We start from the raw sequence: 21,017 nt of genomic DNA, 5'->3' as shown, positions 1-21,017 counted from the left end.
GCTTCAGGGTAGCTGTGCTTGGGAGGAGAGAAGCTGTTCTGTGCCTCGTTTGATGCATGCACCTGTGCAGAATGGTGCTGGCAGCTTGAAACCAGAGGATGAGGGTCAGTTGCTGAGAATGGTTGGGTCCCATCAGGCCTTGAGCTACTTACTGTATAGTTGTCCTAATGGCAAAGGAGATTTTCCTACTTTTACAGTCTCTGGTTCTCAGTGCTTCCATTTCCTGACTTGGAACATCACAGTTGCAGTGTTTGCTAAGCAGGAAGAGAGATCAAACTCTGGATTAACTGGATTTGTAGGATAAAAATCTTATGGTGGCCTGGCAAGATGGCTCAGCAGGTAAAGGATGGCACTTGCTTTGGAAGCATGGCAACCTGAGTTGGACCCCCAGACCCATGTAAAGATGGAAGGAAAAAAACAGTCTTTGTTGTCTATATGTGTGACTTGGCACCTGTGCACCTGCACATGTACGTCATTCACACACGTTAATAATGCTTAACTAATGAATTAAAAAAAACAAGCCGGGTGGTGGTGGCGCACTCCTGTAATCTCAGCTCTCAGGAGACAGAGGCAGGTGAATCTCTGTGAGTTCAAGGCCAGCCTGGTCTACAGAGCTAGACCAGGACAGGCTCCAAAGCTACAGAGAAACCCTATCTCGAAAAATCAAAAAAAAAAAAAAAAAAAAAAAAAAAAAAGGGTGTGGTTATGTGCATTCCAGTGCAGTCAGAGCTCTAAACTTGCTCTGAGCAATGTTAACATTTAAATAACTGCTTGATTGCTCTTTGATATATGGTCGGTATAAGGAAAAACTTTTGTTTTAGAGCATCTATAGATATGTTGCAGTTTCTGAGTTTAGGGTCTTATCCTGTCGTATACTACATAGTTTCTCCACTACATATGACAGTGCATAGTTTTCAATGGACTGTTCAGGTCTTTACATCTATACTATAGTTTTGTTTTCTTAGAGCAGGAACAAAAACTGCTCATTAAATAGATTTCATTACAGATGGTTGTGAGCCACCATGCACTTGCTGAGAATTGAACTCAGGGCCTCTGGAAGAGCAGTCAGTGCTCTCAACATCTTAGCCATCTCTCCAGCCCATGACAACCAATTTTTTATTTTTATGACGTATTTTTGTTGACATTTATAAGCATTTCATTTGTGACAAAGTTTATTTGGAGCCGGGCAGTGGTGGCACACACCTTTAATCCCAGCACTCAGGAGGCAGACCCAGGCAAATCTCTGTGAGTTCGAGGCCAGCCTGGGCTACAGGGTGAGTTCCAGGAAAGGCGCAAAGCTACACAGAGAAACCCTGTGTCAAAAACAAACAAACAAACAAACAGTTTATTCGGGGCTAGAGAGAATGTGGATGGCTAGAAAGAAAGTGCAGTGGCTAAGAACACATCCTGTTTTTACAGACCTGGGTTCACTTCCCAGCATCCACATCAGATGGCTCACAACTGCTCGTAACTCCACCTGCAGGGGATCTGATACTTTCTTCTGGAGTCGGTGAAAACCTGTACACACTTAATTAAAATTAATCACTCTTTAAAAAAAATAGTTGATTTCCAGTGACTTGCAGGCCAGGTTGGACAGATTGTGCATAGCATTTGGAGGGTTCTAGAGTTACCTTTCTGCATACTGATCTTGCTCATAGCATTGTTTACTATCCTCATCGTTTTTTCAGTTTAATTTTGCAGTTGGTACTTGAGCAGTGGGAGTTTAGGAGGAATATTAGAGCACTGCACGTGTGGTTTATTGTGTAGCTGGGATATAGACAGTCTGCAGTTTTTCCTAGGCTCTCTGTTGCTTTTTCTTTTTCATATTCACTCTGTAACTGTTAAGCCTCTGACCAGTGGGGCCTGGAGGTGACATGGTATCCAGGATGGAGTCAGAACATACCATTACTGTATATACACCTTTTCTGTGGCCTGGGGAAGAAAACATAAATTTCTTTTGCCATCTTCTTACTGTCTTGAGGCAAATGGAGGCTAGGTGGATCATGGCTTCCACACCTCTGTGGTAGCTATTATAGTAAGATGCTGGAGATTGTGCTAGAATAGACACCTTTACCTCCTGTCACAGAGCTTACATGTAGTGGGGACAACTGAGAAATAAATGATGTATAAGTAAACCATGTGGGGAAATGCAAAAGTAGATAGGCCACATTGTTTCAGATGTAGTGCTCAGGACAGGACACATTGGTAGTAGGTGACATCTGAGCAAGACTTGGGGAAGGGCATGGCTGTAATAACGGAGGCAAGGTCATTTCACATGGAGGGACAGGTAGTGCAGAGGTGCTGGGATGGGTAGAGAGCATCAGGAAGGTCAGTGAAGTGGTTACTGTTAAGGAGGACCAACAGATAAGTGTGAGATTAGGGTGTGGGCAGGGAAGCTGTATTACACAGAGCTTTATAGACTCTGCTAAGAATGTTGGTTGACAATCTTAGGAAAATTGGGAAATTGTTGATGAGATTCAAACAGAGGAGTAAATGATGTGTTTGCTCTTTTGAGAGCATCAGCAGCTGCTGGGTTTAGGGTGTAATACAATGAAGCAGATTGGAGGCTAAAGCTATAGTCCTGCAGGAGCCTGGGCCAGAATGTGGGCAGTAGGACGTGAGAAGTGCATAGACACTGGTTATGTTCTGAAGGTAGTAGTGAGTGTTCTGACAGATCACTTTGAAGCAAGAAAGCAGGAGTGACTAGGGATGAGGGCTTGGGGTTTCTACAAATAGTAACTATCTTTCTTATAAATTTTAATTGAATGGGTTTACTTGTGAAGTAGTATTTATCAGAGTTTCATTTAATTATGCTAATACCAAACATTTAATTGGAACATCGCAGAATTTTTCGTGAATGCTGACCATGTATATTTCACAAGATAGAGAACAGCGAACTTCTTAATGTTTTCACTTAGATTTCATTATGGTCTGTATCTGTTCTTTTAAAAAGATGTTACTGGGTTAGGATTCTGTACTCCCTCCCACCCCCAACAAATAGTTGCACTGTGTAGTCCTGGCTGTCCTGGAACTCACTCTGTAGACCAGGCTGTTTTGAACTCATAGAGATCTGCCTACCTCTGCTTCCCAAGTGCTGAGATTAAAGGGTGTGCTATCACTGCCCAGCGTGGGTTAGGAATTTGAAAGCATAATTTGTTTTTAATATTTAACAAGTACCATACAAAAGTAATCATCTCCTTCTCACCCCGTTCCTCCTGCTAGGCAAGCTGCTTGACCCCTCTGAATCCTCAAAATGAGGATGCAGTTATCTCTTGGGATTGTCTCATAGACTAAGGCTATTATTTTGATTATAACTATAGGCTTTTGTTTGATTTTTGAGACAGGATCTCTGTGTAGACCAGGCTGGACTCAAACTCAGATCCTTCTGCTTCTGTCTCTTAAGTATTGGGATTAAAGATTTATAACACTGTGCTTGTCTATAACTACAGTTTTTAGAAAAGGTTCAGGTAGTCCTTTTGATTGCTGGTGGTACATCCTCCCTGGCCCCCCACCACTGATTTCCAGCTATGATCTGGCCCCATGGCTCCTAGTGGGCCAGTGGTTTGTTTCTCAGGTTTCTGTAACTACTGCCTCAGTTCTAGTGAGTACTTGTTTCTGCTGAAAGTTGAAATTAATCATCTTTTATATCCAACTTTTCCGCCCCTTAAAAAACTTACACATTAAGAGGTGGGGGATATTTGGACACTGAATAAATATAGTGGGAGGGTGCAGAGAGAGCCCCATCCATGGATTAAAACCAGAAACTGGGTTCACCCTGCCCTTTCTTCCTAGTCCCTTCTTGCAGGGTTGTATTTATCCCTTCCACCACCAGTGCCTTAGCTCCAATCTCTCATTCCTTGCTTGGACCACTTTTTTTTTTTTTTTTAAAGAAATCACGACATTTTTATACAAGTATATAATGTATCTTTTTTATATTCACCCATCCACCTTGGTTTGTTGTTTTAAGACAGACGCTCACTCTAGTCCAGGTTGGCCTTGAATTCAAGACAGTCCTCCTGCCTCAGCCTCCCGAGTGCTGGGATTACAGGCATGTGTTACCATACCTAGCTTTATCTGTTTTAGTTAGTTAGTAAGTTGGTTACTGGGAATTGAACCCAGGACCTCACACATGCAGGACAACACTCTACCATTGAACTATGTTGGACCACTCTTTATTCTGCTCTGGGAGTCCTGAGGCAGTTATTAAGTTAGGCTAAAAAAATGCTTCCTGGGCGGTGGTGGCGCGCATGCCTTTAATCCCAGCATTCTTGATTCAAGTGAATCTCAGTGAGTTCGAGGTCAGCCTGGTCTACAGAGTGAGTTCCAGGACAGGCACCAAGACTACACAGAGAAACCCTGTCTCGAAAAACCAAAACCAAAACAAAACAAAACAAAATGCTTCCTGGATTAGGTGGGTGACTCAGAGTACCTGGATCACAGTTGAGCATGAGGGCCCTCCCTCTTGGCAGGGCCTCGTCTCTGGTGTCACTGTCCTCATGGTGGAGGCTGTGCAGTAGTGCTGCTCTAGCTCAGTAGGTGTTTTGAAGTTAGGTGCAGTGGGTGCAGTGTGTAGTCTAGCAGTAGAAGTAGCTCGTAATGGTGGTGGTGCATTCTGAAAGTCTTGAGTTTCCAGTATACTCACCCATGGCTTGGATGACTTGTGCAGCTTTTAGTGATGGCTCAAGTTAAACTCCAAGCCATGCTTATGCAGTGAAGTAGATGGTGGTCTTGCTTGGTGTGCTTGCTTTTTCCAGGATGGCAATAGTCAGTCCTCCATGATCCTTCCTCCTCTTTAGTGGCCCAGGATATCCTTTTTGATCTGGTGGCTCTGTTTGCCAGCTTCTTCTGTTCTTCCAGCCTGCTTACAATGTTTTTCTGCAGTTCTTTCTTTCTTCTTAGTTCATGCCTGGGAATAATGTGTTTTCAGCGGGGCTCAGGAATGGCCACTGGAGCCCTGGCAGCTATTAGAGTCTGAGTGGAGCCTGAAGTCAAAAGCATGTATTATCACAGGTAGAAGAAAACCGTCCTGGATATTGCTGGGTACAAACATGCTTATTGTTCTAAGAATTTGTTCAGCTCCTGTTTTCACAAGTTAGTGAATTAATAGAATAGAATTAATAGAAAAACTTGGACCATTTACACACACCACCAGTGTTTGTGGGATTGTGTGACTGAAGGGACCCACATACTAGGCAAGCTAGAACTGTGGAGCTTCAGTGTGTACTACAAATGATCAGAGGACAAGGTACCAGGAACTCCTTACCTGCTGTTCTGATTCTTACATGTAATGTGTTCAGAGAGCTTGATTTTTGTCATGACCTTGACTCTCAGTCTGAATGGAAAAAGTAAGTAGTTTTGCATTTTTTTTTTAAAAAAACAGTGCTGATGGAGATTGTAAAAGTAGTTTCTGTCCTACTTGAGTATGAGATTGTACTCATATTTTGAAGCTAGAAAAAGAAATCTTGTATCCCTCATTATGCTTTAAGCATATTTTAAAATAAATTGGCTACCTTAAATTCTGGTTTATGTTTTCTAGATAGTCTATGTGTATTTATAGGTGTATTGGGAAAGTATCAATGAAGGAAAATATTTTACCTCTGGAGTATTTGGGCTCATATGGGTCACCCCCACATTTGATTTTTATTTTGAGCATGGTATTTTTTCAAAATTTATTTTGTTAATTATTTTTAGTCTAGGACCAGAATTAGGCTGGTAAAGTGCCAAAGGCGTGATTCTGAAGACAGGAATTGTTTAGGAACCATCTACGGACAGTTGATCTGGGTCAGACTGGATTTCCAGCTTACTCAGTTTTAGAGTCGGCTGTCATTTTGTAAACAGAAGTCGGCCAGATGAAGTGAACAGAAGGGCGGGATTAGCATATTCATAAGGTGCTGGCTCCAGGACTTCTTTTCTCCTCCCCTTTCTCCCTCTCCCTGAATGAATCTAGAAACACAGACCCATGGGGTCGCATGACTAGCTGGTTTTATTCTGTTCAGTGGCATAATCTGGCCAGGACGGTCTGTGTTTCAGATTGCGGAAGCAGAAGATTCAGTAACTGAGAGGCCACCGTGGAGCTGCTGGAAACTATTACAGAAGGAGCACCTCTCAAACCTTGCTTCAGGCTCTGAAAAGGAGCGCAGGGGAAGCTTAGTCTTGCTTTGGATCCAAGCAAATACTGTCCGAGCGATGAACTGGGACTTTGTGTGCGGACTCCTGGCTTGATCTTGATAGGATTGGGTGTATGTTGTTGGAGCGGGCAGGCCAAGAGGCCCTGAGACCTACAGGTGCCATCTGTATGGAGAAAAGCGGCTGTAGTCCATTTCCAGTGTGTTGGGCTAAAGGTATAACAACTTAAAGATCTGTTTAGTGTGTGCTTTTGTCAGTTCATGGTTTTGTACTATAAAAAAAAAGCTAGATAATAGTTCTTTCAGAACTTAGAGTTACAGCTACATTTGAGGGAAAAAAAGATGTGGTATAGGTTTACAGCTGGTGCATAAAACCAGTTAGGTGGCTTTGCAAGTAGAAAATGAAACGTTTGTATGGAACTGCTCTTAAGCGATCTAAACCATTTTTCTGTGCTTGTCCTGTGTGTAAGTCATGTATTTTGGCCTTTTCATTTTACTCAGGACACCATTATCTATTATGTGCCATAGAGACTTTTAAAGAACAGAATGATTAGTTTTAACTATAGGACCAGAGGAGAAAAGGGTAATGTGGGCTTAGTTGTTTTAAAATGGGTTTTCTTTATTGTCTATATGCATTATGTATTTAACTTGAAGCTCTGTTATTTTGAGATTATTACCACAGGTCAAAAATACTGTGAGTGAAGAATTTTCTACTTTAGTGTGAGAATTTGTATTTATGTAGCAGTATAAATATGAAGTAGGACATTTTCATTCCAGCATTCAAGGCAGCATTTAGAAAGCATAGTTAAGTTAAAGAAGCTGTAAAATTAATGCGTAACTCAAGACAGACAAATTCAACTAGAAGTTGCTTTGCTGTACATGGTGGTGAATATTTAAGCCATTAACATACTTAATGAAGGATTTTATAAAACTGTTGTTGCTATGTGAGATGTATTTAGGTACTATGCTAATCTACTTAGCTACACTTCGATGAATGAACTACAGGCTTATTCAGTTTAATTTTTAGGCTAAAGCTATTAGTACCTCTAGACTAGGATGTGTTAGCATCACACTTCAGTTTTCAAGATTATTTTTCATTGATTGAGTTGTCTTTATTACTTATTCATTCCTTTGTAGGCTTTTTGCACTAAAACTTGCAGTATTTGATCTGTTTTAGTATGACGGTATCTGAATAAAGCACCCATCACTTTTATTACATAGGTACTCAAAGTAAAGATTTTGTCCAGTTAAATTGAAGCTCTCAAATTGTAAAGGACATTGATTTCTTACTATTGTAGTTTTGTGGCATGAGGACCATGTAATGCAAATGAACATAATTGAGGTGGAGTTCAGCCTTCCTGAAGCTTTGTAGGTTGTATACAGAATGCCATCTCCATAATATGATGGAGCTTAGCATCTGCAGTAAAGCCATCTAGGTTACCTCACAGACTGTAGCTAGCCAAGAGCTACAGACTTATACCAACGGGGTGTTGAATAGTTAGCAACTACATTTCCTACTTAAATTGGCCTTAGAAATGAGAACTTTTGACAGAAAAGATATAGTAATGTTTTGGCTCACCACAAAGAAACTGATCAAAGCAACCTCCTTTTTAAGTGCTTACAGACTATTAGAGAAAATACTAATAGCTGATTTTTTTAATTAAAATGTACCTTTCGGTAGATGACAGACTAGGTGAGGGGAGCAGAGCTTTTAAAGCAGAGGATGGGAAATGGGGCACATTAAGGGACACAGTGGGCTTTATCTCTACATGCAGAGCCAGCTACCTCCTCCTCTCTTGGATAGTTTTGCTCTGGTGGTCCAAGTGGGGAGCTTGTCATCTTGCCCTCTCAGCTGAGCATATGCCTTTGCAGTGATTGCCTAGTGCAGCTGCTTTAAATTTTCTCCATGACTGCTTGTTTTACTTTCTTGCATTAGGACAAGAAGGCAGGAGGGAGACCTGTCCCCATGCTTGTTAATACTGTTCATGTTAAGAACAAAGATGCCAGTGTGTAGTAATTAGCTGACTTGGTTATTTTGAGTATAACAATTATAGTATGTAGATAAAGTTAAAAGCTCAGATCCAAAGAATATACAAATCTTGACCTGCAAATGGACATTCTAAACCATGCATTTGATCCAACTAGTCACATTAACCTCAAAACATAGCAGTGTCCCAGTTTTAAAAAGACATAAGATTATTACCAGGACAGGCTAAAAATAGAACAGACCTATATTTGTATACTTTGAAGTAGATCTTCAAGGTACCCTTAATACTCGGGGATCTGTTCTTTAATAGTTTAAGGTATTGTTGAATTTGGTGTGAAGAATCACCCAAGAAGATTACGTTTAAAAATATTTAAAAGATATGTACCTACATTATGATTTCCTAGGTATAAGTATGTATTAATTAAGAATACTGAGTGTAAATGTTCTCAGAACATGAGGTTGCAAAATATTGGGTGGGGAAACCCTACTTGGGTTTTCTAATTATCAGTTTTACATTGTTCCATCATTTTGGAAAAAGACTGGCAACTTACAATAGTGACATCAGAGGTTTGATTGTTAGGAAAATGTATGTTTTCTGGTTTCTTTAATTTTCCCCCCAGTAATAGAGATTTTATGTACTTCTGATTTATGAGGTTGAAGTCACACTTACTCTGCATACAAATTTTAAATTTTATGTGTTTATCCATCTGTCCATATGTGCAGTACATCTTTCCTTCTCTCCTACGCTAGAATGGCAATACTTCTTGGTATGTACAGTTGTATTATGCATAACTTCAGTTACCTTTCAGAGATGGAACTCTTTTTTTTTTTTTTTTTTTTTTTTTTTGGTTTTTCGAGACAGGGTTTCTCTGTGTAGCTTTGCGCCTTTCCTGGAACTCACTTGGTAGCCCAGGCTGGCCTCGAACTCACAGAGATCCGCCTGGCTCTGCCTCCCGAGTGCTGGGATTAAAGGCGTGCGCCACCACCGCCCGGCTCAGAGATGGAACTCTTAGCTATCCCAAACCTTCCCTGTCTTAGTATACACTGAGTTCCCACACACTTTCTCATGCCTCTTTGACTTTCCTTTCCATGCACAACAAGTTCATCATTTTATTCTGAGTAGTCTTCCCCTAGGAAACACAGCTCTGTCCTTTCTGATGGAGTAAGCAGGTGGATGTTGCCTCTGATATCTTAACAGGAAAACTGTGTTGTGCCCTCCCTCCTCTTTTCTGTTGTGAACATATCAGCAGCCCCTCACCATAATATTGTAGTAGGCATTAGCATGTCTTCATCTCATTCTCTCCTCTGGCTCATTATCAGTATTTGTTTTGACTGTGGGGAAATGGTGGGAGGAAGTGTCTTTGTTTTGATTTCAGGAAGAAAGTGTTCAGTGTTAAAAGTGTTAGCTTTAGTTTTATCTGTATTTTAAATCATTATTATTATTATTATTAACTAATTGAAAAAGTTTCCCTTTAGTTCTTTATTTCATAGTTTTGGGTTTTTTTTTTTTTGTTTATAGTGAGAAAGATGTTAAATTTTGTCAAATATTTTTCTACCTCTGTTGATCACAATGTGATCTATTATGGTGTTTGAAAAAATATGGTTTTTGATAGTGTGGAGGGTTGAATCCATGTCATGAAGGTGCTAGGATAATGCTGAAGCAGTAAGGTATATACCCCAGTCTGAGATATATAAAAATAAAGTTTTGAGGGTTAATCCAACTGTAGTGGTTGAATAAGACCCCTCCCCCCCATAAACTCATATATTTGAATGCTTAGTTCCAAGTTGGTGCACTGTTGAGAAGGATTAAGAGATGAGGACTTGTTGGAGTATATGTCCCCATTGTTGGAGGAATAGGCTTTGAAGTTTCAGTGGCACATGCCAGACCCAGTGTCCTTCTCTCTCTGCCCACTGCCTGTGGATCTGGATCAGGATGTAATGCACTCAGCTACTTCTCTAGCACTATGTCTGCTACCATGCTCCCCACCATAATAACAGACTAACTCTGAAATTGCAGCAAGCCTCTAGTAAAGTGCTTTCTCTTTTAAGAGTTACATTGGGCCGGGTGGTGGTGGTGCACGCCTTTAGTCCCAGCATTCGGGAGGCAGAGGCAGAACTCATTCTGTGAGTTCAAGGCCAGCCTGGGCTACAGAGTGAGTTGTAGGAAAGGCGCAAAGCTATACAGAGAAACTCAGTCTCGAAAAACAAAACAAACAAAAAACAAAAACAAAACAACGACAACAAAAAAGAGTTATCTTGGTCATGTCTTTTCATAGCAATAGAACAGTGACTAAGGATGAAGTTGGTACCAGAGTGGAGTATTGCTATGACAGACCTGATCTTGTGGTTTGGAGGAATATGAAAGACTTTGGACTAGAAAGACTATTGGGACTTTGTACTAGAAAAGTAGTTGAACTAAGCAGTCTTTATTGGGCCATCAAAGTAGCAGCATGGAAGATAGTGGTACTGAGGGTGATGTGTCCCATTGGGGCCTAGATCAAGAGATTTTAAAGGGGAAAAATATTAGTAAGTGGCCGATCACAAGACCATTCTTGAGATATTTTGGTAAAGAATGTGGCTGCTTTCTGCCCTTGTTCAAAAAAAGTCTGCCAAAGGCTAACTTGAAGAATTTTGGATTAATGGTATTGACAGGAGATTTCAAGACCGCCTAGCACTGTGTGTGTCACTTGGTTATTAGTGATCACTCTTATGCAGCTCTATAGTGGAAAAAAAAAAAAAAAGCAAGCAGGGCAAAGAGAAAGACAAAGTGTACAGTTTCAGGGGGGAGAAGAGAACACCAGAAAATGTAATGTTGAGGACAGAAATTCCTATGTTCAAGGAGATAAAAAGTTTAAAGAAAAATCTAATACTAAATGGAATAAAGGGGGTGATGACCTTAGAGCAAGTCCCAGCTATGCTTCCAGCTTGTGAAAAGGAATTAAAGGAAAGCTTAAACAGGGGAGAAAACTATCAACAACAGAAAACTGATTCAAATGTAATTGAAGCTTGCCCAGGTTCCAGCCCCAGCAAGCCAAAGAACTTGGCAGCCTTGGCCACGTGCTTCTGGCTTCAGAGTCAAGGAAAGGAAAGCTGAAAGGAATAGGAAGATCTGAAGAGTGCTTTGACATAAGACATGGACATGCAGAGTTTGAAGTTTGTCCTGCTGGGTTTTGGTCCAGTATTTCCTCAACTATGCTTCCTTTCCTCCCTTTTAGAATGTAATGTATATTCTATCCCATTGTATGTTTTAAGTATGTAATCTGCTTTTTGGTTTTGATTTTTACAGTTAAGAGGTTTCCTTATGTATCAGAAGAGACTATGGACTTTTAACATTGTTGAGACTGGTATACTATGGGGACTTTTGAAGCTGGATTTAATGCATTTTGCATCATGATATGGCTACAAGTCTATGGGGTTGGTGGCAGGAAATGGAATGTGGTTGTTTGAATGAGACAGTCTCCATATATTTGAATGCCTGGTTCCCAGCGAGTGGATGAATGGGTAGGATTAAGAGGTATGATCTTGTTGGAGGAGGAATGTCTCTTTCTCTGCCAGCTGCCTGTGGATCAGAATATAAAGCCCTTTCTCTGGCACCATGCTTGCCTGTGTGCTGCTGTGATCCTTGTCATGATGATAACTGTAAGAACACCCCCAATTAAATGCTTTCTTTTATAAGAGTTGCCTTGGTCATGGTGTCTTTTCACAGTAATAGAACAGTGACTAAGATACCAACTTTGCATTCCTGAGAATAAATTCTATCTCAAACATGATGTACTATTCCTTATTTATGCTGTAGTGTTCAGTATATTTGCATGTTATTTAGATTATTTGTGTCTATTTATGAAGGATAGCAGTTTCTAACTTCTTCTTGTGGTCATTTAATCAGATTGTCATTATCAAAGTATTGATGTTTCTAAAAACAAATGGGGAAATGTTCCTCAACTATGCTTTTGTGTTACCAAAGGATTGAATCGGTTTCCTAAGTACTGGATCCCCAGCTACCTCTCCAACTTTCCTCATGACACTTGACTCCTTAAGTATAATTGTTTCTATAGTACTCAGTAGGCTTTTGTGTTTTTCTCCCAACTAGATTGAAACTCTTTTGGGTGTATCTGGTTTTGCTTCATTTTTACTTTTAATTAATTATTTGGATTAGGTGTAGACCTTCTGTTGATGTTCAATGCCCTGGTTACACTCTATAGTACCACATACACAAATGCAGCTCACTTGCCTTCTGTGTATTAGTGACTTAGTAAATATTGTTAGAATTAGTCTGTTGGAAGGTGTGGCCTATTCCTTTGCCTGTAAGAGACAAGATGAATGAATCAGTGCGGTTGCTGGCCATGCCATAATACATTGCAGCTGGGCCTTTGCTGAGGCATAGGGAATCATAGCCCTTGATATGTGCTGTGGTCAGCAGACCCAGGTGACACAGGCATGGTGAGCAAAGAAAGTTTACGGCTGCCTGGGGTGAAACTGACCTGTATACTAGGTGTACAGTGTTAGGTGAAACGTGAGAATATCAATCAGAAAGTTGTCTGCAAGGCCCCTGAGGAAATCCCATACAAGCAACAGGCTGCATACACTACCACAGTGGCCAGTTCACAGATTTTGCACCCTTCCTTCCTTCCTTCCTTCCTTCCTTCCTTCCTTCCTTCCTTCCTTCCTTCCTTCCTTCCTTCCTTCCTTCCTTCCTTCCTTCCTTCCCTCCCTCCCTCCCTCCCTCCCTCCCTCCCTCCCTCCCTCCCTCCCTCCCTCCCTCCCTCCCTCTCTCTCTCTCTCTCTCTCTCTCTGTTTGTTTTTCAAGATGGTTTCTCTGTGTAGCTTTGGAGCCTGTCCTGGAACTCACTCTGTAGCCCAGGCTGGCCTCGAACTCACAGAGAGCCACCTGCCTCTGCCTCCTGAGTGCTGGGATTAAAGGCGTGCGCCACCACCGCCCAGCTTAAGTTCACTTTTCTAGACATTCTTCTTTATTGTATTTTGTAAAAGTATTGTTCTGGAGTGGAGAGTAGAGTGCTTGCTTGGCATGCTCACCTGTGTGAGGCTGTAAGTTCAGCTTTTACCACCACCACCACCACCACCACCACCACCACCACCACCAACAACAACAACAACAACAACAACAACAACAACAATGCAATGGTTTTTGACAGGTTTAAAATTAAAAACACATCTTGGTCCTTTATCACAAATAGTTTGAGAGTACTAAGTGCAAACCTAATTTCAAGTTTTGATTTCCTCTTTGAGAAACTTTAATATTTCTTTTCTTTTTAGATTCATTTATTTTATGTGTATGAATGTTTTGCTTCCGTGTATGTCTGTGTACCAGGTGCATGTCTGGTATCAGCAGAGGTCAGAAGAGGGTGTTGTACCCCCTGAAACTGGAGTTACAGACCATTGTGAGCTACCATGTGGGTACTGGGAACCTGGGTCCTTTTGCAAGAGCAAGTTCTCTTAATTTCTGAGCCAAGTCTCCAGCCCTTGAGAAAGCTTTTGAAGATGTTTTTGCAGTGTATAAAAGTAACTGATTCCTGTGGCTGGTTAATACAGAGAAGTGCTTAAAGGGGAGACTTGCCAGCATATTCAGGAGGATACACCTGTAAAAGACCAGGAAGGACACACCCTGTAAAAGACCATAGTTTTGTGGAGGGAAGGTGGAGATCTTTTTCACTAGAGACGTTCAGAGAATTGGTATCCCCACTTTAATTTTAGCAGAGGGTCAGAAACAAATGCAGAACCACACAAAAAAGGCAGAGGGGTCTGTCTGTTGGGAGAAATGGACTTAGAACTCCTGTAACTGAGACTTTGCCTGGAGCTATCCATGAAAGTGCCCCAAGAGGTCAGGATCTGAGAAGTCTGTATGCTAGCAGAAAAACAAACCTACAGATAGACGTAGGAATGTCACCAACAGACTGCCTGGAAAGTCTGATGGTAGAAGTGCCTGTTTGGCAGCTTATAGCACAAATACAATTTTGTCAAGTTTTGATTTCCTCTTTGAAAAACTTTAAAATTTCTTTTCAATTTTGTCAAGTGTTACCTTGAGACAGAGTCACATTCTATCATGGAAAGTGGCTTCTCCTGGTAATGCTGCAATAGAGCATTATCTCACTCACTCACCTATCTATCTATCTATCTATCTATCTATCTATCTATCTATCTATCTATCTATCTATCTAATGCCTGGCTTTTTTGAAGTCAGTGCTGGGCTTGGCCAGCAAGTTAGGGACACAGAGGTATATATTTGGAGTTTCATCCTTTTAGCCTTCCTTTTTCCCCCTTGGCGTGTGTGATATTTCCTGATACCTACTAATGGTCTCTCTCAACACATTTTCTCAAAAATGGGATCTGCTGTCTTATTCTGGTTGACCTTAAACTTGGGTGCTCAAGTGATTCCCATTATCCTAAGCAGTTGGGACTGTATGTATGCATCACCACCACCAAGTGATACCATGCCTTACTTAGAACTCCTTAGTGGTCTAATGTAGGGAGGAAAGAGAAAGCTAGAATGATCAAAAATTCACTTAGGGATCCAGGAGCCTTTCTAAACTCATTTATCAGTTCTAGCAGCTTTCTTTGAGTTTCCCATCCAGGCCAGTGTGTATGGTATACATATATGTGTACTGTGTGTGTGGAGGTCAGAGATCAGTGTACGTTTTCTTCCTTAGTCTTTCTCTTACTTTTGCAGACAAGGTCCCATAGTGTTAAAAAGAATAAGGAAGAACTGACAAAGTGAAAGTAACCCAGTAAGGCAGTTTTTTCTAACTTAAATAGGGATACCAAGCACATACCAGAGCAGGAAGTTCACTTAGTTTTTACTCTACTGTGTCTTACCTTATTGCTAGGAGCTTGACCTCATAATTTGATGCTATTTGATAGCTCATAATCAGTACAAAGGGAAAAGGTGTGATAGAGAGTCAAGTTTTAGGAATTCCAGGGATTGAGCTAGCTAATAGACAAATATACTAGAATGAAGCATGATCCTAATTAATCTTAATAATAAAAACCCGGAGTCAGATATTGGGGTAAAAGCGAAAGATCAGAGAAGCAAAGGAGCAGGCACAGTCACCTCTTACCTCTCTGGCTCCTTAGACCAAAAAGGGCCCGACTCCTGTCTTCACCCCACCTTATCACTTTCTCTCTCTACCCAGCCATATCACTTCCTGTCTCCTGTCTGTTCAGACCTCCAGACCTCTACAGTTAACTAGTGGCTAGCTTCACCCTCTGATTTTCAGACAAGCTTTATTTGTCAGAACACAAATATTACATTTCCCCTTTTTTTTGTCTAAAATAAAGAGGTTATACCTAACACAGAAAAACTATATACAATAAGTACAATAACTGTATACAAATACACACGGGCAATCATTGCATTAACAATGTCTAGTCCATTAGCATTTGACAAATTCAGATACTCCATTATCTATCCTACCTTGGTTGTACCTAGTTTCCATTACCAATCCAAAACTACCTTTTGATGTCTCTCAACCCTATACACTTACACTTCTTTAGTGAGTCTCTTATCTGAATTTGTTAACAAGGACAAGGAAAACTATAAATGTCTAGTCCTTAACTCGATCAGAGACCCGAGAAGGAAATAATATTACCTGAGTAAGCAGGAAGTGCAAACAAGCAATTTCCAAAAAATATGAGAAATAACAGAAGCATCTGGCTGCCTGGACAGTCATCCAAAGTTCCTCTGTAATATTGGGGCATCCATCTTCAGCATACAGGCCTAGAATTATCTGACAGACTTTTCTGTGAAGCAGGATATTCTGAAGGGCTGTCTTACCTTGTCTTGGCAAAATTTGGCAGTCACTTTCTTTTGTGTCCTGCTTGTCTAATTTGGACCGCATACTGCCAGCAGTTGAGGCAAGGGCACTTTCTTGCCCAGTGGCTACCTTTTGCCACAAAGAAAGTAAACTCCATGTGGAGTTTCTTTGATGCCCATCATCTTCTCTGAAGTAGACTGGTGCTGCCAGGAGCAGACATGTTTCATTGTCATTTAAAAAAAAGAATCAGTGTTATTAAAATATCTTAAATGCCATATTCTGTAGGTCTCTGAAGTGTTTGAAGACCACCTTTCTACCTAAAATATGTCTGTTTGACCTAGAAAACGTATCTAATATTACTATAAGTTTGATTGTAATAGGTGAGTAACTACTAACCTGAATTTCTTTATTATCCTAAATAGTTTGTAACAATAACTTTCAAGGACTAGGAATTTGCATTACATTGTTAAATGAGCTATATAGGTACATTACCTTGAACAAGACTAGAAATGTATGTACAGTATGTTCTAACCAAAAAACCTCAAATTTATATCAATATACAAAAATCCAAGCAAATATTTAAAGTAAATATCCAAGTAAAAATATTTAAAACTAGTAGTTGCTTTTATGGTTTAAAAGTAGATTCAGAGCCGGGCGTGGTGGCGCACGCCTTTAATCCCAGCACTTGGGAGGCAGAGGCAGGCGGATCTCTGTGAGTTCGAGGCCATCCTGGACTACCAAGTGAGCTCCAGGAAAGGTGCAAAGCTACACAGAGAAACCCTGTCTCGAAAAAACCAAAAAAAAAAAAAAAAAAAAAAAAGTAGATTCAATTGTTGCTGGAGGGCTTCTCTCCAGGTTCCACCAAACCCTGCAGTCCCACAGTCCACATATAAGATAATCACTCAGACACTTATAATACTTATAAACTGTATGGCCGTGGCAGGCTGCTTGCTAACTGTTCTTTTATCTTAAATTAACCCATTTTTATAAATCTATACCTTGCCACGTGGCTGGTGGCTTACCCACGTCTTTACATGTTGCTTGTCCTGGCGGTGGCTGCAGTGTCTCTCCCTCCTTCTTCCTGTTTCCCCAATTCTCCTCTCTCCTTGTCCCACCTATACTTCCTGTCTGGTCACTGGCCATCAGTGCTTTATTTATATAGAGTGATATCCACAGCACTTCCCCTTTTCTTCTTTTTTTAAAAAGGAAGGTTTTAACTTTAACATGGTAAAATTACATATAACAAAATAATTATCGAGCAAGAATTACAGTTACAACATTAAAGAAGATGTCCTGTCTATCTTATATTTGTGAGTTTAAGGTTTTATATTTAACTTATCTTTTATCATAACTGAGGAAATTATAACTATCTAGTCTTTAACCACATCAAAGACCTGAGAAGGAACATAATGGTACCTGAGAAATGGTAGATGGATGCAAACAACTTTCGGGAATCGTGCAAGAGTAGACCAAGACAGCTGGCAGCCTGGACAGTCACCTAATGTTTCTCAGCATTGTTGGTGCATTCAAATTGGCTATAGGCCTAGAGTATCTGACAGACCATTTTTAGAAGCAGGAATTCTGAAAGACCATCTTACCCTGTGGTCAGTGGTCGCTTTCCTTGTGTCCCGCTTATTCAGAAAGGACAGCATTGTATTCGTACTGTCAGCAGTCAAGGCAAGGGCAGTTCTTTGCCGAGTAGGCCATTTTGTACCAAGAAGACAAACTTTTAAATGGAAATGTCTTAGAAGCCCAACATTCTCTCCGGATCAAATTGGTACAGGCAGGAGCAATTGTGTCTCACGTCAACAGAATTCTAAGTTATTTAAATGCCGTATTCTCTAGGTCTATGAAGTGTTTGAAGATTACCTATCTATCTGAAATATATCTATGTATACCTAGAAGACTTAACTAACATGGCTACAAATATGATTATCATAGATGACTATTAATCTATTTTTGATTATCCATTACAATTTTAAATGAGTTACATAAACATAATACCTCAAACAAGAATAGAAATATATATATATACAGTATAACAAAATTAACTTCAAGTTTGTATCAATAAACTAAAATTTATACCAATGTAAAACATTTTAAACATAAACTAAAATCTATACCAATGTAAAACATTTTAAACAAGTTGTTCTTTAAAAGTAGGTTCATTAATCTACCCTTTAATCTTATCATCTCTATATCCTCCTATATTCAATAATCTACTCTTTCATCCTGTCAGATCTATATCCCTTCTTTTTCTTTTTAGAGTAGATTTAATAAGTCTGTCCTTTTATTCTATTATATCTATATCTACCTTTTTTCTTTTCAGGATAGACTCAATAATCTACCCTTTTATCCTATCACTTCTATATTCCCCTTTTTTCTTTTCAAAACAAGAACCCTGAATCTAATCTCCTTTGTTCAGCCTTTTTCCTGACCATTACCAATAACAACTTGTAACGAATCACCCTCAACAACAACAATTATCCATAACCCACTGAACAGCCAAAAACCACTCGCCCCACCTCTTGGAAATAATGGATGTTGTGTTTTTAAAATTACTTTCTGCTGTTGGGGAGTGGTGGTGATAACCTCTTTAGGGGACCCTGAAAAAAAATTGAATGTATGATACCCTTATTCCCATTGACCATGATGCATCCCTTTAAAGTACTGTTAGATAAAATTTCCTAATAACTTATTATAATCTCTATTCTTTTAGGAAAGATTGGCTTGTAGTCTTCCTTGTCAAGTTTTGGTATATTGTTTTTGTTTGTTTGATATTTATTTGCTTATTTTTGATGCAGGGTCTCTATGTAGCTCTGGCTGTTCTTGAACTCTCTATGTAGATGGCTAGCCTCAAACTTAACAAATGTATCTCCTTGTTTCTGTCCCTGCAGTGCCAGGATTAAAGATGTATACCAACATGCTCTGTTGTATCATTGTTTTGTGAGTCTCATAAATATTTCAGATGTTCTCTATTGTATATCTGTAAGATTAATTAATTAATTAATTTTTTTTCTTTTTTCTTTTTTTTTCAAAACAGGATTTCTCTGTGTAGTTTTGGTGCCTGTCCTGGTTCTCACTCTGTAGACCAGGCTGGCCTTGAACTCACCAACTCACAGAGCTCCGCCTGCCTCTGCCTCCCGAGTGCTGGGATTAAAGGCATGCACCACCACTGCCTGGCTTAATTTTTTGTACTTATTGAAGAATTCAAATATCCTTTTTTGGGAAGAATTTTCATTGTAAATCTATTTTTTTTGTAGAATTTATTCATTCAAATTATTTGTTTGCTTAGAGTTGTTTTTAATGATTTATTTATTTTTGTTTTATGAGCATTGATGTTTTGTATGTCTGTGAGGGTGTCACATCCTTTGGAATTGGAGTTACACAATTGTGAACTGCCATGTAGATGCTAGGAAGTGCAGCCAGTGCTCTTAACTGCTGAGCCATCCCTCCAGCCCCTGCTTAGTTTTCTATAGTAATATTTTTATTAATTCTTTCTTTCTTTGCTCTATGTAGTCCATGTGTGTCCAATCTCACTAGTCTCCAGCTTCAACTTGTCAGTTTCTTTTTTTGCATTTAGGAGCAAATACATTGATGTTTTCTTTTTCTTTTATACAAAGAGTATCCCCCAGCCATCATTTATATTTTGATTTTGGTCTTAACAGTATGTCCTGGAAGTCATTAGTACAGGGATTGTGATTGTTTGAATAAGAATTGCCCCCATATTCTCATATATTTGAATGCTTAGTCACTTGGGAGTAGCATTACTTGAGAAGGATTAGGAGGCGTGGTCTTGCTGGAGTAGGTATGGCTTTGGTGGAGAAGTGTCACTAGGGGAAGGTTTTGAGGTTTGGATCACTTGAACGCTGTGTCTGTTATAGACAATGTTTTCTCAAACATTCATGACCAAGTATTGGATGTGTGTTTTCAGTTTCTTGGAAGTACACTGGGTGGTGAAATTTTGGGATCATATAGTGATTCTGTTTAGCCATTTGAGGACCTGTTAGACTGCTTTCGTGTTGATTGTGCTGTGTTCTGTATTCTTGCTAACACAGGTAGTATCTTTTCTAAAAAGTGAATTTCTCACGACTTAAAAGAGTTATATAAAGTATATAAATACAATTTGCTGAGTCTGTTTATATATGATTTTTGGGCTGACTGTTTTGTATTAGTTAAATTTCCCTTGCTCAGCAGTCACTAATTGCCTATAGTTCTTTGTTTATGGATGGGACCCCAAAAAACAGGTACATCTACAACACAGCTTCTACACCTAAAGCCCAGGGAACATTTGGAAGAGGGGTCAGGAAGATTGTAATAACTAGAGGAACAGGAAGTTCATTTTCAGTTAGAAATCACATGGAAGCTATACCATATCTGAACAATATGGCTGTAGGTGTTTGTGTACATGGTACACAGAGGCCAGAGCAGGGTAGCAGGTGTCTTTGTCTCTTGTTTTATACCTTATTGTCTTGAGAGAAGTTATCTTACTGCTCAGAAGCTGAGAGAGACCCTTTGGCCAGCCAGTGAGTACTGAGAATCTGCATGTCTCTGCTTTCCAATTCTAGGGTTTCACGCATGTAAAGCTCTGCCTAGCTTGTTACTTGGGTGCTAGATTTTTGAACTCAGGTACTGACTTCAGAGCAGGTGTTCTTACCCACTGAGCTATCTCCTTAGCCCTACCTTGTTTTACTGTTTTCAGTTGCTCATATTTAGTCCGTATAAAGTCTAGAGTTTTATTTGAAGAAAAGAAAAAACTTTGATGTAAGTTCCTGAAAAGTAGGCAGCAAACTGGTACGTTTGCCTTTGCAGTGATGTATTCCTTCAAATGAAGAGTAGGTTTAAAAAAAAAAAATGGAAGAGGTGTTAACGTCACATCATTTTTAAATCAGTCAGTGAAGTTTTGACAGTGTTAAATAGGAATCCTGGTCCTTTAACCAATTTATTTATTTATTTTTTTAAGCAGGCATTTAAGGTGCTTTTATATCAGGCCCTGGGTATAGAGAGCACAGTGATTGTGTCAGGTGCTAAGTCCCTATTCTCCTTAAGTACTTTGTGCATGGGATGCAGAATAGAGACTAGAACAAAGTGTTGCTAACATAATTGTGAGATTGTAATTGCTACTCATTGTACACT

At 39.8% G+C, this 21,017-nt stretch overlaps 1 protein-coding gene across 29 annotated transcripts in view; it reads left to right on the top strand.

Annotated features, from left to right (window-relative positions):
• The window catches only part of Ptk2 (protein tyrosine kinase 2), a 221,218-nt gene that overhangs the window by 59,477 nt on the left and 140,724 nt on the right, over nt 1-21,017 (top strand). For 5 of the 29 annotated variants that reach the window (XM_076556041.1, XM_076556030.1, XM_076556031.1 and 2 more), the window contains exon 1: nt 6,097-6,341. The exons of 17 other annotated variants lie outside the window; for them this stretch is intronic. In XM_076556041.1, coding sequence (XP_076412156.1) covers nt 6,242-6,341 — 100 coding nt within the window. In that variant the 5' untranslated portion in view covers nt 6,097-6,241. Of the gene's footprint in view, nt 1-6,030; nt 6,342-21,017 lie in introns of those variants that run through there. 7 more of the 29 variants (XM_076556046.1, XM_076556032.1, XM_042265011.2 and 4 more) reach the window with 4 other exon arrangements.

This window comes from Peromyscus maniculatus, chromosome 20, assembly GCF_049852395.1.
Source record: "Peromyscus maniculatus bairdii isolate BWxNUB_F1_BW_parent chromosome 20, HU_Pman_BW_mat_3.1, whole genome shotgun sequence".
NCBI classification, from domain to species: domain Eukaryota; kingdom Metazoa; phylum Chordata; class Mammalia; order Rodentia; family Cricetidae; genus Peromyscus; species Peromyscus maniculatus.
This window is presented reverse-complemented; position numbering and strand designations above follow the sequence as displayed.